The sequence below is a fragment of the Acanthaster planci genome, linkage group LG13 (assembly GCF_054643075.1).
Source record: "Acanthaster planci isolate LZ-2023a linkage group LG13, COTS_SCS, whole genome shotgun sequence".
Classification (NCBI taxonomy): Eukaryota; Metazoa; Echinodermata; class Asteroidea; order Valvatida; family Acanthasteridae; genus Acanthaster; species Acanthaster planci.
In genome coordinates, this window is record NC_141789.1 from 14,589,980 (window position 1) to 14,605,401 (window position 15,422).

The 15,422-nt window shown below is 40.9% G+C and overlaps 2 protein-coding genes across 5 annotated transcripts; one reads left to right on the plus strand and one right to left on the minus strand.

Annotated features, from left to right (window-relative positions):
• Positions 1–209: 209 nt before the first annotated feature.
• tmem127 (transmembrane protein 127) lies at positions 210–5,608 on the plus strand. The gene is made up of 4 exons (XM_022225111.2): positions 210–706; positions 1,252–1,687; positions 2,104–2,274; positions 2,889–5,608. The coding sequence occupies exons 2-4, from the start codon at positions 1,252–1,254 to the stop codon at positions 3,215–3,217; spliced, it is 936 nt and encodes a 311-aa protein (XP_022080803.1). The 5' UTR covers positions 210–706; the 3' UTR covers positions 3,218–5,608.
• LOC110973812 (pre-mRNA-splicing factor SLU7-like) lies at positions 5,311–15,259 on the minus strand. Of its 4 annotated transcripts, none has more exons than XM_022224933.2 (16): positions 15,113–15,259; positions 13,291–13,547; positions 12,944–13,094; positions 12,673–12,753; positions 12,399–12,563; positions 12,049–12,117; positions 11,833–11,918; positions 11,617–11,662; positions 11,017–11,108; positions 10,549–10,616; positions 10,056–10,195; positions 9,615–9,671; positions 9,103–9,207; positions 8,781–8,957; positions 8,204–8,362; positions 5,311–7,966 (listed from the first exon to the last, which is right to left on the minus strand). In XM_022224933.2, exons 2-16 carry the CDS (start codon positions 13,455–13,457, stop codon positions 7,790–7,792), a joined length of 1,740 nt encoding a protein of 579 aa, XP_022080625.2. In that variant the 5' UTR covers positions 13,458–13,547; positions 15,113–15,259; the 3' UTR covers positions 5,311–7,789. The 4 variants fall into 4 exon arrangements, with proteins under 4 accessions (XP_022080625.2, XP_022080626.2, XP_087001084.1 ...); XM_022224934.2 differs by having other exon boundaries at positions 15,067–15,226; XM_087144958.1 differs by having other exon boundaries at positions 15,026–15,226.
• Between the last annotated feature and the right edge of the window lie 163 nt (positions 15,260–15,422).

Consider the following 15,422-nt stretch of genomic DNA (forward strand, 5'->3'; position numbering starts at 1 on the left):
TTAAAAAAGTTTTATGCTATGTTTAATCCATTGTGTCGTGCCGTCTTGCCTTACCGTCCAATCGAGCCTTCGTGATGTCGCGTCGTGCCGTCGTAGCGTCGTGCACGTAGTTGCGTCGATCGCCTTGAGAGAGGCTAGTAGAGAGAGAGACAGAGAGAGAAAATAATGTCACAAATAGTACACCATGGCCTTGTGATCGCGGGTCCGGTTCCACGGTTCCAAACAAATAGATTCAAGATGGCCGCAGTTGAATGACGAAGGTGGAAGTACGGGAACTTCGTGACGAAGTGTTTTTGGTGACACGAAGTTCTGATATTATGCGTGGGTCGCCGTTTAAATGTTACTTGAAGAATCTGTCACCGGCTTGTACCATTTTTCTGTAGGCCTACATCGTTTTAGCCGCTGTGTCAAGGAATCTAGGGAGAGAATTTAGTTTCGCTCGTATCGTTATTCCTCTGAGCTGAGTGACACTGTTTTCGTGGTTTACGTTTGACTTTTTGTCACTTTTTGTGGGATTCGTCACAACAGAAACGCGATCGGGGAACTCTAACTGTTGCGTTAAAAATGAACCGACGGATTGAAAAATTTGCAGGTCGAGGAAAGAATTAAGGTTCCCAGACAACAGTATTTTGAAGTAATCCATCAAGAATACACCAGGAGTGGACGCTGACGTTTCTGCGAATATTTTGACTGACAGGAGATTGTGGTAAGCAGACAGTGCAGAATTAAATATCATGTTTATTTTTCAACACTTTCAACATCAAACGGTGTCAGATTTAAGTAAAAAATTAGGCAGTAAGTTGGGCTTATTTCCATAATAAATAATAAACAAAGCAGATTTTCTACATTTTACTAGCACAAATTGCCATTTCAAAAAGTTGGAAAAGTAAATCTTAATCTTGTTAGGGCCTACATCGTACATGAAATCATTTAAACTTCGTATCTACAAACTTGGTAATAACTGAGTAGAGATCAATTTTTTCAAATGTGACATTAACAACAATGTTAATTCACAAATCATGGAATAAGATCACACAAGGATCAAGCGATCACTTACATGACTTACAATGTAGATCGACTGATTTCCCCTAACATTTATGCTCAGTTGGATGGGAGACAGGGGCTGCTTACAAAACTAAAGGCCTTCAAGAGAGTTGCGTTTGTTGAAGGTTAATGAGGGCTTAAATTACATGGTAAAGTGCTTTAAAATTCCAGAGTTGGTTACAGTTGTGTGTGTCTTGTCTTTCACAGATGCAGCCATTAAGCAGTGCTGAGCCTACCGAATCGAGCAGCTCCACCCCGAGTGCATCAGGTAACTCTAGCACCAACACAAACACTGTCACCAGCAGCAGCAGTAACAGTAATGGTAACACTAACAGTAGTAGCCACCGCCACAGCAGCGGCAGTGGCAGCCGCTCCCGCAGCAGCAGCTCCCGCCGTCACCGGTCACGCTCCCACGGTCACCACCATCGGCACCGTAGCCGGAGACGGCGCCACAACCCCAAGCGGGCCGAGCGTAACCTGGTGGCGGCCATCTTAGGCATGGTGGTCATCGCTGTGCTGATCTCCTCGCTGGCAGAGAAGAAGTGGTTCTACCTGCACGGTGGGCAGTGCAGTAGTCTGAATAAGAAAAATGAAGATCTTGGCGCCTACCAGTTCCTCACCCCTGGCATAGAAACCGATCCTGGTAAATATTTCAACAACAAGCAGTCTGAACTCTTTTTCTAGGGATGTAAAGTTGAACTAAGAAATGGAGTTCTGTAGCCATGACTACATGCGTAGGGCCATTGTCTGCGCCATGTATTGCAGTGGGGGAGACTAGACGTAGACCAAGACATCAGAATTTGATATAATCCCAGACTTTTGGCTCAATTTGCATTTTCTGTTTAAGTGAAAGTTTTAGTAACTCAAATGTGAAAGCTAGGAAGCATTTTCTGACATCAGGGGGCTACATTTAGTCTATTTATCGACATGTAATTGCATAAATGATAAGTTTTATTGTTCCAGAAGTTCTAATGCAACCATTAGTGTGTGTGGGCACTTGTGATGCAGATTTGGTTGTTTAAATCTTTCTGTTTTGCTGTGACTTTTTTTCAATAACAGGTTACAAGTACTGCTTCAATTTCCAAGTGGTGTCCATTATGCGCTCAGTCATCGCTTTCATCTTCCTCGCGATCACTGCCTCCCTGTTTGCCTTCTTCCTGGACACGCTAGGACCCATGCAGCCCTCTCTGAAAGTCATTCGGCGCCATGCTGTAGGCAACATTGTGACAGGTGAGCACACTGAGAAATCAGTACACAATTTCATATTCCTGCTCAGAGCAAAAAAAATAAGAAGAGTACAGATCAACAATGATGTATTTGTCATGACTTTTGGACAAATAATCTGGGTTTAGCCGATGGGTCCCTGCTTAAGACTGACTTAGGCGCCATCCCAATCTGTAGCTTAGAGCTAGGTCTAGGGCTTCACCGACTGGAGATGAGTGAGACATATTGACAGTAGACGTAGCCATTGCTCTGGAAGCTATTTCGGACAGGTAATTAGTGCTGTTGGAAACATTGACTTGATTGGTTTTCTCAAAACCACTTTGAGCTCTGGAATCTGCACCATGAAAACTTAGGCTGATACGGCAACAAGCTTACAGTTTACAATAATGCACAAAATTGAACTTATAGTACATGAAGTCCTAACCAATAATCAGTAACAAACCAATACATTGTTATTCATATACCTTGCTAAGACCAAATGCAAACCTCAAGTGATACTTGAAATTCAATCATCAAAGCTGGATTTTTGTGACTTATGTGACTGGAACCTGTGCTGTGCACTGAAAGAACAGTTACACTTATCAAAAACGTTGAATTTTTCCTTCTTTTTTTTGTGGCAGTACTGTTGTGTTTAATGATGTGTGGTTTCTGCCACTGGTCGGCCTCATTGATGGAGGACGTCTTGAACCAACACAAGCTGGCAGAGGGCAGCAAGGTGGTGGTAGCCTTTGGCATCGGTTACTACCTCATTGTAGCCTCGGGGGCGCTCTCGGTCATCATCGCAGCCACCAACCTGCTTCGGCCGTACTCATCCTACGATGAAACCCCTCGAGAGAGGCTGATTGAGGATTGGGACCAGCTCCTGGAGGCGGAGCTTGCCAATTCATCCAATGGTCCACCACTCATTAACCCTGCTAATCTACCTGAACCGCCACCTTACACTCCCTAGAGTAGCAATTTTTATGAAAGACAATCAATATACAAGTAGTTTACACAGAAAAATAATTCTCTTCAGTCGCATTAATTTTTTCCCGTGAACGTTAGCATCTAATAGCATCTGAATTTTTTCTGGGTGTTTTTAGAAAAGGAAAGTTAGTATTCACATGAAATGCTACAGGCCCAGCTTGAAAAGTCCAACGTTTGTGTCACCTTATTGGACGTAATGACATACGTGTTGTAATGACATACGTTTGTTCTACTTGGTAGTATCGTATGACAGTTTACTTTACAAGATCACAGACTGACAAAACGGCAGTGTATTCAGTGGGCTACTCGCTCAAGTAGATTCATGGCACAAACGTTATTGCGAGTTGAGTTTGGATCATAATTATGCTGTCTCATATTTTTCAAGAGTGTCTTTTATATTGAGAACTGTAGTTTTATAACTAGCCAAAAGAAACTGGAAATGCTTTTGGCTTCCGGTATTTGGTGTTACTGATTGGATATGTTTTCATATTCTTCTGCCCGTGACTCAGGCAAAAAACTGCCAGGGCCGCCTCTCCCATTGAAGACACACTTGAAAAGAGTCTAATATTTCAGGAAGGATGGCAGCCTAATAACTCTTGGCCAATAATTACTTGGTCCTTGGTTGCAATTCCATGGTACAAATAAAATTTGTAACATCGTTTCATGTGCCTCTAATATGGAGGACACCAATACTTAAAATGTAAAATGGAATGAGAAAGAAAGAGGATTCTTTTGTCAATTCTTGAATTTCTAACTGCAAAATTCCGTTATAATTTGGTTGTTGAATGATATATTGCACTTTGCAGGTGGAATATACTAATGTAGATAAGCGATTTGCTTTGTTTAAAAGTATTACATGTACTGTATGATTTTTAATGGAAAAGTACTTGAAAGCGCTGTCCGTAAAGGTGGATGATGAACTGCTGTTGAGATCAGATCCGTGAACGTGGGAGCCACTCCCAAAATATGATGGGAAAAGTACCCACATTCTTGTACATTTTTCAGTTGCTGCAGTTCTAAATCAAAATGGTTGGAAGCCTATTTACCATTTATTTGCAAGCATCTGTCTTTGGGTCACTATGCTGCACAAATGTGTCTTCACAATCAGTAGATCATGTTTTTTTTGATAGTTTTGGACAGAAATAATGCAGTGTTGCAGAGCGATTTGTCATTCTGAATAGAGTGCGTATTCTATATGGGCAGCGCGTTCTGTTAAGATGTCTGTATATATTTGATTTGATATAAATCTTATATATGTCTCTCGTATAAAGGAAGAAAAATTAAACATTCTGATTTATGTAATTATTTCTTCTGCCTTTTATCTGCAAATCTATTTAATATCTATGGGCTGGGAAGTTTTTTTAAAAATTTTATTTTAATGTGTTGTTGGATTTTCCTGTCAACATGTACTATAACTGTAGAAGTCTCTCTGGCACTCTGACGATTTTTTACATTGTATTGCTCTTCTCCGTTTTCATCTCGTCTGAACTGCCTGGTGCCAGTTTCATGGACTGTGGATTTAGTACAGGTGTCAGGATCATGTAGAATATGAAATCCTACCCTCGTTCTTGTCTTCTGAGTGTTTGATGTACATACCAGTACATCTATGCATGTGGCCTGAATGAGGGTCTTTGCATTATGTTCTACAGCAAGGGGTTCAACTCTTGTTATGCAACTCTCTCCAAAGCATCAGAGGCATAGGCAAGTCCTTCACTAGTCTTCAAGTCTTGAAGTGACAGAAGCCTTCCCCTTGTTAGATCATCGTTAGTTAAGAATGGTCTGGTCAAAGGACTTGTCTTGTGATGGATTTGACTGCGACACTGCAAAGCTCTCATCATGTTGGTAAATTGCTTATCAGAGACTGAGGCTTAAAGTTAGGAACTGAAGCCTGAACTGAGATCAACTTCCATGTCAGTACTAAATTTCACAAAATTTCCTAGAGTATTGTAGGAATCATAAGGCACACCGAAGATTGAATGTAACCTGAAGGAATTTCAACTAGTGTGAATCTAAAAGGCTCTGCTTTGTAAATCTCTTCAAGGCACACTTAAATTCTGCAGATTTTTTATGCTCATGTTTTTCAGAAAACCTGTACACAGTTTATTTACAGCTTACAATCTACAACTTTGACAACTACTTGTACATCTATTAAGACAATCGCAAGAGGAGATTTTGAGATTGGATAAGACGAATGGTTTGTCAAATTAATTCACACAAATAGCAAAGCACCAGAAGCCAACCCTGCGCATTATATGTACAAAACTTCAAATTATGTTTTGTATTTACAAGACAATGCCAATACATCGGGTTAGATACATGTAACACGAGAAATGAATAAAACAATTTTTCTACCTGTGGAAGAAAAATCAATAAATCATTTTTCTGTGTTATTTATGTGTTAAGGTGTTATTAGAATGATATCCATTAGTTGTGAGCTTGATACCCCGATATATTGATATGTAAGAGCAGAATTATATGTGCTATTTCATAAGGTGGGCACTTTCATCCAGCAATCTTTGCTCAGTGGTAGATAGACAAAAAAAACACCTGTGTCAAATACCACAAACTTAAACGCAAACTGTGATGAGGATTACTAGTGGGTGACAATGACAGTGAAATTTGTCAAATCATTTTACAAATCATGTTCAATGCAACTCTCCACATGAAAAATCTCACACGTACCAGGTAATGCTAGTTTTCTAAGAATTTTCTTTCTGGAACCTGGCCAACTGAGCAGTAGACTTGACTCATGTCGGGATCCTCAGTGACGTCTGCGTTTATGCTTTGGATATGGAGGCTGCATGTCCTTCTTTGCTTTACGCCCTCTCGTGTCCACCTATTACTGAGTTCAGAAATCCTGACTTGATGAATCTGCCAACCGTTCGCACATGGCGAATGAGCTCATCTACTAAAAAAGGTAGCAGCCAATCAAATTGCCAGACTTGTTTTTACATTGTTAATACCTCTATTATAATGAACGAGTCTACAAGTCTGACTACTTTGGTGGAGGTTCCAAGTCTGACTGCATGTACATGTACTTTGATTCCATCTACAGAAATTCTGTATACATTATTCAAGAACATGACGTTTGTACACTATTATGAATGACTACATTTCACCGACGGGGGGGGGTCTGATTGGCCTGTGAAGTTGGACTTACTGACTGTACGTTGTACAGTCTTTGACACTAAAGCCTGATATCTGAGAAAGGCTATCAAATGAGGGCACCTTGTAAAACGTTATGCGAGTGACCGAGCACAACCATGTACTGTGTACAGTGAAGGGATGGCTGAATGGGAAAGAGCAACGCACGTCCGACTTGATGCAAGTTTAATTGAACCGTTGCGCAGTAACCAATATTCACACTGTCTGTGCATTTACAAGACTTGGACACCAAGCCCAACGTGAAATAAAGTTCCGGGGGAAAAACATGAAGATAAAGACAGGTGGTCAGCGTATGAAATGGATAATGGTCTCCACCATTCTTGGAAATCACTGGGTTGTACTCGAATTTATTCCAAAGAGAGAGAGTCACAAGAAAGAATATCATCTCTAAAAAAATTAAGTTTACATGTATTAAATTCAGAATGTGTTTATATACCACTCTGAAATGCTGCAAATTGATCCAAATTCAATATGGCTGACGCCTTACTAGTGGAGTCTATTTTTACAAGGAACTGTACAGATTGACTCAAACCCTCTGTGCTTTAACCACTTGCTGCAGGGTGGAATTTGAAGTTGCATTACGTAAAACCGGGAGACTTTCAAGATTTTTCGTTTTCAAAATTCTTCGAAAAAATCATAGCTTCATTTACTGGACGTTTTATCCCACACGAATAACTGTCTAGCGACTACTCTAATCTGACAGACAACATCTATTGACGCCCGAGTATATACCAGGCACGAAACCACCCCACCAACAAGTCCAATCCTTATACACACTCCAGCCTATTGTCACTTAACACATCCCCCCTAGATGTCTGAAAAGAATTCCTGAGATGCCAGTCCAACACAAAGGCGGGGGTTCTCTCTGTCCCATAGTTTTCTTCATTTGTCCAACTATTTCAGCCAAGCCTGCCGCCTTGTAAAAAGAGCCAAGATTATGCAGTGTTATGTAACTTTCTTTTGTTCCCGAAACTGGCAAAGTGCGCTGCTGGCGTCTTTTTAATAGGGGCCAGATTAGTGTGCAGCAGTATTGTATCACTCATCACTGGAGCGCTTTTGTCCCTGGTGGTAATCCGCTCGCTTTGAACCCCACAAACAGTAATATAATCTCTCAAAATAAGGACAGATTTCCTCCGCTTTTGACAACTGAAAAAAATGTTTGCTAATTCCCAGCAGCTCGGTCTTTTGTTCCGAGTATGGTCTTTTCTTACAAAGCCCAGCTCTTTTGTCCAGTTTTGGGCTTCCCGGTTTCATGTACAAAGCCCATGTGCCTGAAACTGGGCTCCCTGGCAGCATATGGTTACGACATTCTTCGGGTTTTTCTTTGCAGGGCGTGGGAGTATCATTTCGGGCAGCACTTCAAGCTCGTCATTCTTGTACGGAGGCCCAATTAAAAGTGAGCCATGGGGTCTTCAAAACGTTTCCTCTTCATGCGGAATGCCTCCATCTCTTCTTCTGTGGGTTCCCTGGTATCCATGCCCCGCAGGGAGTTGTACGGCCTCTTGCGTTCGTCCATGGCCAGAATCCGCTCCGCTTCCCTCTGGTTCTTCTCCTCCTTCTGCAGTGCCTGCAAGTTAAGAAACAGAACAGAGAATATGAAGACATTTGATACATGTGGTTCAATCCCTCAACGTTATCCAACAACTTCCAATCCCGACTTTTTCCTCAACTGTTACAGCAGTAGATAAACTTGCTTTCTCCACACGAGAATTATAAAGGCGATCAGGGGGTTACCGTGGTAAAGATTCAGACAAGTATTTTGGGTCAACCCTATTCCCCTTTGATGCCGTTCCCAAGTCCTTACCTCAAGGAGCTTCTTCTGTTTACTTGCTGCTCCGTCCTCTTCACTATTGCTGTTGCTGTCATCGCTGCTGCTCTGATGATGTCTCGTTTTCTTCTTCTTTTTCTTGTTCTTCTTCCTTTCCTTCCTTTTCTGCTCTTTCTCCAACCGGTCTTTGTGTTGCTGTTACGTTGGCCAAAAAGATTTAGGGCAGCCGTAAGGTTCCGCACAACATAACTTCACTCAGAACACCTTCACACATTTTCATCCAAACATCAGATTTCTGTCATCGTCCGTGTAATCCACCCAATGTGAGCAAAAACAATGTGATGCATTCGACATGCTTGTCCAAACATACCTTCTTCCATAAGTATGACATCAAATGGTGCCATCTCAGCTTAAAGCATTTGCAAAGTCAACTTCTACCCTGCCAACGAGCCATCAACACATTTGACAATATCTTTTTAGTTAGGCCCTAAATTACAACATGCAGACTGGCAAACCACTTCTGGTTTCAGACACTATGACACAGAGTATGGCGCCCTCACATGGGTGTACGCAAAGGGAATACAATTAGCAAATTCCACAAGGTGTCACCCACCTCCAGCAGGGACTTGGGTTCCTCCTCATCAATTTCTGTGGGTTCCTGCTCAGGTATTGCCATTTCCGTGTTCGCAGCTTGCCGTCCAGCGTGGCCAGTGCAATAAGACCCCCTAACTGTAGAATGGCAGCAGGCGTAGCCCCACCGAAAATCCTTCCAGTAAGACCCCCACACAGTCTATTAAAAACGAGGTCACAAAAGCCAGTTACCTCAGTTTAATAACAAATACCATACTATAAAGTTACCAAGCTTTCACTTTATTAGCAGGAATGAAACAGCTAGAATGTGAGCCAATGTAATCTGCATCAGCTGGTATACTCACCGTGTGATTATTGGTCAAGATGTCCTCTTCGTATTTGGATTTGACCTTTGCCTTCTCTTGACCTTTGATGACATTGCCATGCCTGGAGTACTCGACATAGTTTTCCTGTTGCAGAGAAAAATGCACGTACACTTCTTACGTAAATGTGAAAATTTGATTGGGGAAGAAATTTGCCAAGAAACTGTCAATTTACTGGCATTTGGAGACATTGTGCAGGTTATGGAATAAACTTTACAGTATGCTCAGAAGTCAATGTCGAGTGTTTACAAATGAAGACATGACTTTACTGCAAACATCACAAACAGTACCAACGTTCTGTCAAAACCTTAGTCAAGTGAAAGGACAAAATGAACGTTAAGGGTTTTCAACTCCAAGTTGCTGAAAGGCAGGACAGCAGTCCAGGAAGGACCGGACAAAATGTTGGAGGAAATGAGACACAGAAAACTGAAGGTACAACATATACACGTTGGAATCATTCAACACCAACAAAGACAGACTGGCTCTCAACTTACTGTCTGGGCCAGCAAGAGCTCACGTGGTGGGGCTTCCAGATGTTCAGCTCCTCCATACTGCAGAAAAATTGAAACAAAATAAATCTGACATTGCCAGTTATGCACAAGTAAAATGTCTTTGTTTATTCACCACTTAAGAGGGGCTTCAATGCAGTTGTGGAAAATTAAAAATGGTGCAAGGATCTCCTAAACACTATTCCCAATGTTGTGTCCTTGAGCAATCCAACTGACTGCAACTGCTTCTCTCAATTCACACTGAATGGGCACCTACCTCAGCAGTTGGACTTGGATCATTCTTGTACATTCATGAGCCTAGTCATCCATCTCCACAAATTTTTTTCTTACATAGTTCTTAACTTAAGCGCCAAAAGGTGCTTCTGAAAAAAGGTTTTGGAAATAAGTTCCAGTGATACGACCTTTTTGAATGATTAGGGGACATACCCTCTCCAAGATGCTGCCTTTCTGGTTTTGCTTGAAGTCATCTTTCTTGACTTTGAATTCCTTGTGCAACAACTCCAACTTGGTAGGTTCTGCCTGAAGATGGACATCTGTTCCTTTATCAGATGCCTCCCAAGCAAATACTTTGAACAAAAATAAACCCCATAAACATAAGACTGAGCCAAATAGTTTGGTTAATATAACACATAATGTATCCCATTTTCGCAGGCTGTGAATTGGACAAGGACAAGGCCAAAAAAGGAAATGATTGACTTGAAATCCAGGATCAGCCAAATTGGAAAAAACGTCAAACTGTCTGGATATGACTTCAGCCTTGGCTCCAGTCTAAATTTTACCTCAGACTGAAGCTAACACATGCCATTCCCTACGGCTCCAAGGCTTCCAGACAGGTACCTTGTGTGGACTTGGTGAGTCCAGGAATAAGTTCAAGACCAGTTTTTGAATCAAGGAACTAAATCTGATTCTTTTCACTTACACTGTGCCTTGGCCATCTCTTTTGTGTCTCCTGTTGCTCGGACAAAATTATCACCTGCAATTTTGGAACTGCAAAAGATACAATTGCACAAGCAATCTTTTTTACAATTTGCACAAATCTGCATATCTCGCATGATCATTGCACTTTTTTTCTGGTTTCTGATTTCAGAACACTGAAAGTTAAAGTGTAATTTGGCCAAAACTTTCCAGGGGTATCCTGGACAAACTGCTGGTCAAAGAATTGAATTTTGAACATTTATTTAATATATGAATAGAATAAAAGAATTGATAACACGAGGGTCTACATGCACACCAGTGAATGTTACCATAATTAAGTTTATACAACATTGTAAAGTTAATTAAGCAAACGTTAGAAACCAGAAAACTACATGAAGATAAATCAAAGATCTATTCATCCTCATGACCCAATCACTGCCATTCTAATCCGATTCCCCTCTGGTATACTTACTCTTCGGCACTCCGGTCTTTGAAAGGGTTTTCTCTCATGGAGCGGGTCTTGGGATCATAGTATGCTGAGTTGGGATCGAGGTTGTACAGATACTGCAAAGGGAAAATTAAAATACACAAATATGTTCAAGCTGAATACCGAGAAAACATTAACCTGTCGTTCTTTCATTCACTATTATTAATTTTTTGCCATGTTGCTATGAGGTACTGTTCTCCCAAAGGGATTGACAGAAACAACGTTGAAGAACTTGTGTAGCGATTGCAGTTTACTCAACTACAAACCTGCCTCCAAATGCCAGGCATCACAGTTACTTTGACAGTTTGCTTTTATTCTCAAACATACTCATAAAAATATTCTACTCATAAAAATATTCTACTCATAAAAATATTCTACTCATAAAAATATTCTGACCAACCTGGACAACTACTAGAATGTTCATGCTGTAACAAAATTAGCAGAGACTTTTTGGGGTTAAGAGACCAACCTACAGAAGTTGATGATAGAAACATTAATTTGTGTAGAAAGCTAGAGTACATCATAGATATGAAGGCAAGAAATATGAGTTTGTAAGTACATGTACATAGCATCTACAACACATACCTTGGCAGTGTCTTCTCTGATTCTCAGGTTACGTACTGTGATACGCCTGTAAATAACAACAACAAAACAAACAAACAAATTCAGGTAAATACACGCACTCGTTCCTAGGTATTGATTTGGGTGGGTTCATTGAAAAAAAAAGGAAGCATTCTTTAATATAGAAATGAACATAAATTTGTGGTATCAGTCAAGGGATGATGGGCTGAGCAAACTCACCTTTTGCTGTCAAAGTTGGTACCCGGCATGTCAACGTCATCAGCGTACTTGTCTTCATCTGCGTCACTGTTGTCACTATCTCTTTCCTAGTGTGACAAGCAAACTCAGGTCAACAATTCCAAAGGGTTTCAACATACATGAACTATTATGCAGAGAGGAGAGTTGGGCTGCACAAAATCACATAACCACGTAAAGTCAGCATGAATGACCACTTACCAGTTTCTCAGTGGACAGTTCTCCTGATGCTAGGTCTTGAAGCTGTTTACCCTTCAGCTGTTTCTTAGCCTGGTGTAAAATAAACATACAAACAAAAAAATTAGTAAATTTAGCTATTTATGAGGTTTTTAAGAGTATGAAAGCTTCCCTCGGGTATAGCAGTGTTTTTGGCAGTTTCTGTTTGCAAAAATAAAGAAACCTGGAACGTTTTATTGAGGATTAATGAGATCGGCCTATTCTGTGGATAAGCACCTGTTACTAACTATGAGTTGACTTTTTTTTGCAACATTAGAACTTTACAGATTTGTGAAGACGCTTTATGAGTCATGTAGACAATATTAAAAACATGCCTCTTCAATTTTGGCATATTCATCTAACACAGCTTCATATTCTTCAGGGTTGTAACCATTCCATCTGTCTCGCTTTCCATCGTAATCAAAATCCAGCTTGGGCTGCAAGTGTTCATCCGGTGCAAAGTTGTCTCCTGTGAACTTAGCTCCAACCTTACGGGGTCTCTGGAGAATAAGACAAAATTCATTTACACGTACACTGGATATGTACACCTTCAACAGTAATGATTTCATTCACCTGTCTTTCACTCTTCATTCATATGACTGTCTTTACCTCAACGCAGTCTTTCTTCTTGTGCGTCATCGCTCCACAGTTTTCGCAGGCGCCTTTACGGAACTTGGTTGAAATGGAACCCTGTAACAAAATCCAAAATGTGGCATAAAGTCAATTTCGAATTCTGTGGCAGCACTTACAAAATTATAAAACACAAAAACAATCACAACAGACGCAAACTCTTATAAGTTGTTTATGGATAACTGCTTCACGCAGAGTTTAGTGAGATATTCAAAATCCTTTCAGTCCTGCCTCTAGGGACCCAACATACCTCACGTACTCCCTTTTTGTACCATGAGGCAATGTCAGAGTACTGCTTCTGTTTCTCTGCTTGAGGTCTCTGGTGCTTGAGAGTGGGCTGGCCGTACCCAACGTACCAAGGCACAGTAGAAATGTACTGGGGAATATGGGGGTTGATGTCTCTGAAAGAATGACACAAATTTTCATGTTAAACATTTAAAAGTTCCTTCTGTAGTTAATGGCTTAATGTTAGACGGACAAATTGAGAAAATAAGCCTTTCGGTTTGGCCTGATTGAGTGTATGAAACATCAGGCAACGTTGAAAGGACACCTCATTTTACTCTTTGCAATGTTTATAAAGGATATATATATACTCACTTTCCCTCTTCGTCAGTGAGCGCAGGGGCTGTTCCAGCTTTTCTAGCCTCTTCTAACTCCTTGGCTTTCCTCCAATCCTCCCTCTTGGACTGCTGGGATGGTTCCATGGAGGAGCTCACTGACGTAGCAGCTGCCGAGGGCAGCACTCCGGGACCTTGCATGGACATGTCTGAGCTGAGAGCTGTGTGGATGTGTAGAGACCCAGGTCCCACAGTTTATTATTTTTCTGTAAGGATGGATGCTGGCACCTGTGCCACCTTGGAAGAAATGATACGACAAAAAAGGAAAACATAAAGTTACTTGCAATGATCAAAGGTTTAGGACCAGTACGATGGATGTTGACATTGTGGTAATTTGGCCAAAATGTAACTTGACAATTACAGGTCTTTTTGTTTCTCTTCTCTTTGGGTATAGAACCCTGTGTTGGATACAAAAATATCATAATGCACATACATTTACATAATTTTCATTTGCATACAGATACCATTTTGGGGAAAGAGTTCCATATCTACGGACACCAGTAATTATTCCCTACTGGGACCTATTAGCCATCGAAAAGCAAATACATGTCAAGAAAAGTTCATGTTAGGAGGGAAAAGACCAAGTCGTTTTTACTTAGAAAACACTTAGAATGTTTGGACCAGTCTCATAGGGTTCGTGCACAGGGTGTCAAGTGGCGTCTGCATATGAGCTCTCTTTCCCTGTTAATTTTGTACATATGATATCATATTTTGTTGGCCCAGTATACATCACCTGGCATGCCTGGGTATGTTGTTAATTTTACGTTTGTGCATGCACACGTTGTAGGCCTAGGCCTATAATTTGTACAAGCCTTATCACAAATACCACATCGGTGATTTCGCACAATGGCAGAAAGGCATTGTGGGAAGGAAAAAGGAACAAACATTGAACCTTTTGCCTTCCCACAATGCCTTTCTACCATTATACAAAATCACTCATGCAGAGTTCAGGTACCACATGTATGTTACTTCCAAGTTCCAGAACTGTAAGGTTCATACACACGGATAGCCATGTACAAACTCTCGTAAACACTTTTTGGCTGTTTTGATTGTGACAACTTTCTCTTCCATCACAGCTATTTGTGCGACAAAATTTCATACATACATTATGCCTTCCTGGTGAAGTTAGATGTCACCCTATATTGCCATTAAAATGGTGAAATTCTTGGGCATTTTGCCCATCCACACTACAGAAAATCAGCAGCATCACTGAGCATGTACATGTACTCTCAATAACTTGTCAACTGTTTGACCAATTGACAGCTTGACCAATCGCAACATACTAGTTCCAAATTTCCTTTTGTTTTCCTATGACAGTGTCACCCACAAAGATGAAAGCACACTACGACTGGTCCAATTTGCTTCCATTCCAATGACCAATCATAGCTCAGCTTTCATTTCGTGGTAGCGGGGCGGACGTCGGCATATTCCTGGAGGTACAATGTTTCAGGATATAATTAGACATTCCAGGTACAAACCTATGGGAATTGTGTCGAGATATATCAGACAGGCCTACCTCCATGTCTGTAAAAACATTGACAAACCATGGTCCAACATGTCCAATATCACTGACTTAGCTTTACCTAGCCCCACTAGTGTGGCACTGACTCTCACTCCCGATTTATCCTTAAATCGGGAGTGAGAGTCCGTGCCACACTAGTAGTGGGGCTAAGCTTTACCATGGAGGTTACTGTCATTATTTTCACAGGACCTACCATTGCCTACAGATCAGATACATGTACATCGACAGCTTTACCTTGATATCTGTCTCAAAAAAGCAACTTAAATGCTGATTTCCTCACCTTTTAGGAACAACACATAACACACGTAACAAGATGTCACAAACGTGTGGAAAACGCAATACATGTAGATTCAGTCGTTTCCCCTAACTTTAAACTCCAGGATTCCAGGGCATTCAAGAAAACAACGAATTTCCCCTGACTATCGGCGCTATATGTTGATGACGTTATACGACTGTTCAAAATAGGTTTTTAAAATATACAAAACAGCCGCCTGCCTTATATTTCGACAAGGATCTAGTGTTCGTCTACCTTGTGGAAAATAGAGCGGTGAAGACTGCATATTGAGCCGTCTACCAGACTATATTAGAAT

Bases quoted from the DNA above. Each gene is read 5' to 3' on its own strand.
- tmem127 (XM_022225111.2), top strand. From the start codon at position 1,252: ATGCAGCCATTAAGCAGTGCTGAGCCTACCGAATCGAGCAGCTCCACC. The intron at 1,688-2,103 runs GTAAATATTTCA...TTTCAATAACAG, and splicing joins TGGCATAGAAACCGATCCTG to GTTACAAGTACTGCTTCAAT. The intron at 2,275-2,888 runs GTGAGCACACTG...TTTTTGTGGCAG, and splicing joins TGTAGGCAACATTGTGACAG to TACTGTTGTGTTTAATGATG.
- LOC110973812 (XM_022224933.2), bottom strand. From the start codon at position 13,457: ATGTCCATGCAAGGTCCCGGAGTGCTGCCCTCGGCAGCTGCTACGTCA. The intron at 12,754-12,943 runs GTATGTTGGGTC...ATTTTGTTACAG, and splicing joins ACAAAAAGGGAGTACGTGAG to GGTTCCATTTCAACCAAGTT. The intron at 9,208-9,614 runs GTAAGTTGAGAG...TCTCTGCAACAG, and splicing joins AGCTCTTGCTGGCCCAGACA to GAAAACTATGTCGAGTACTC.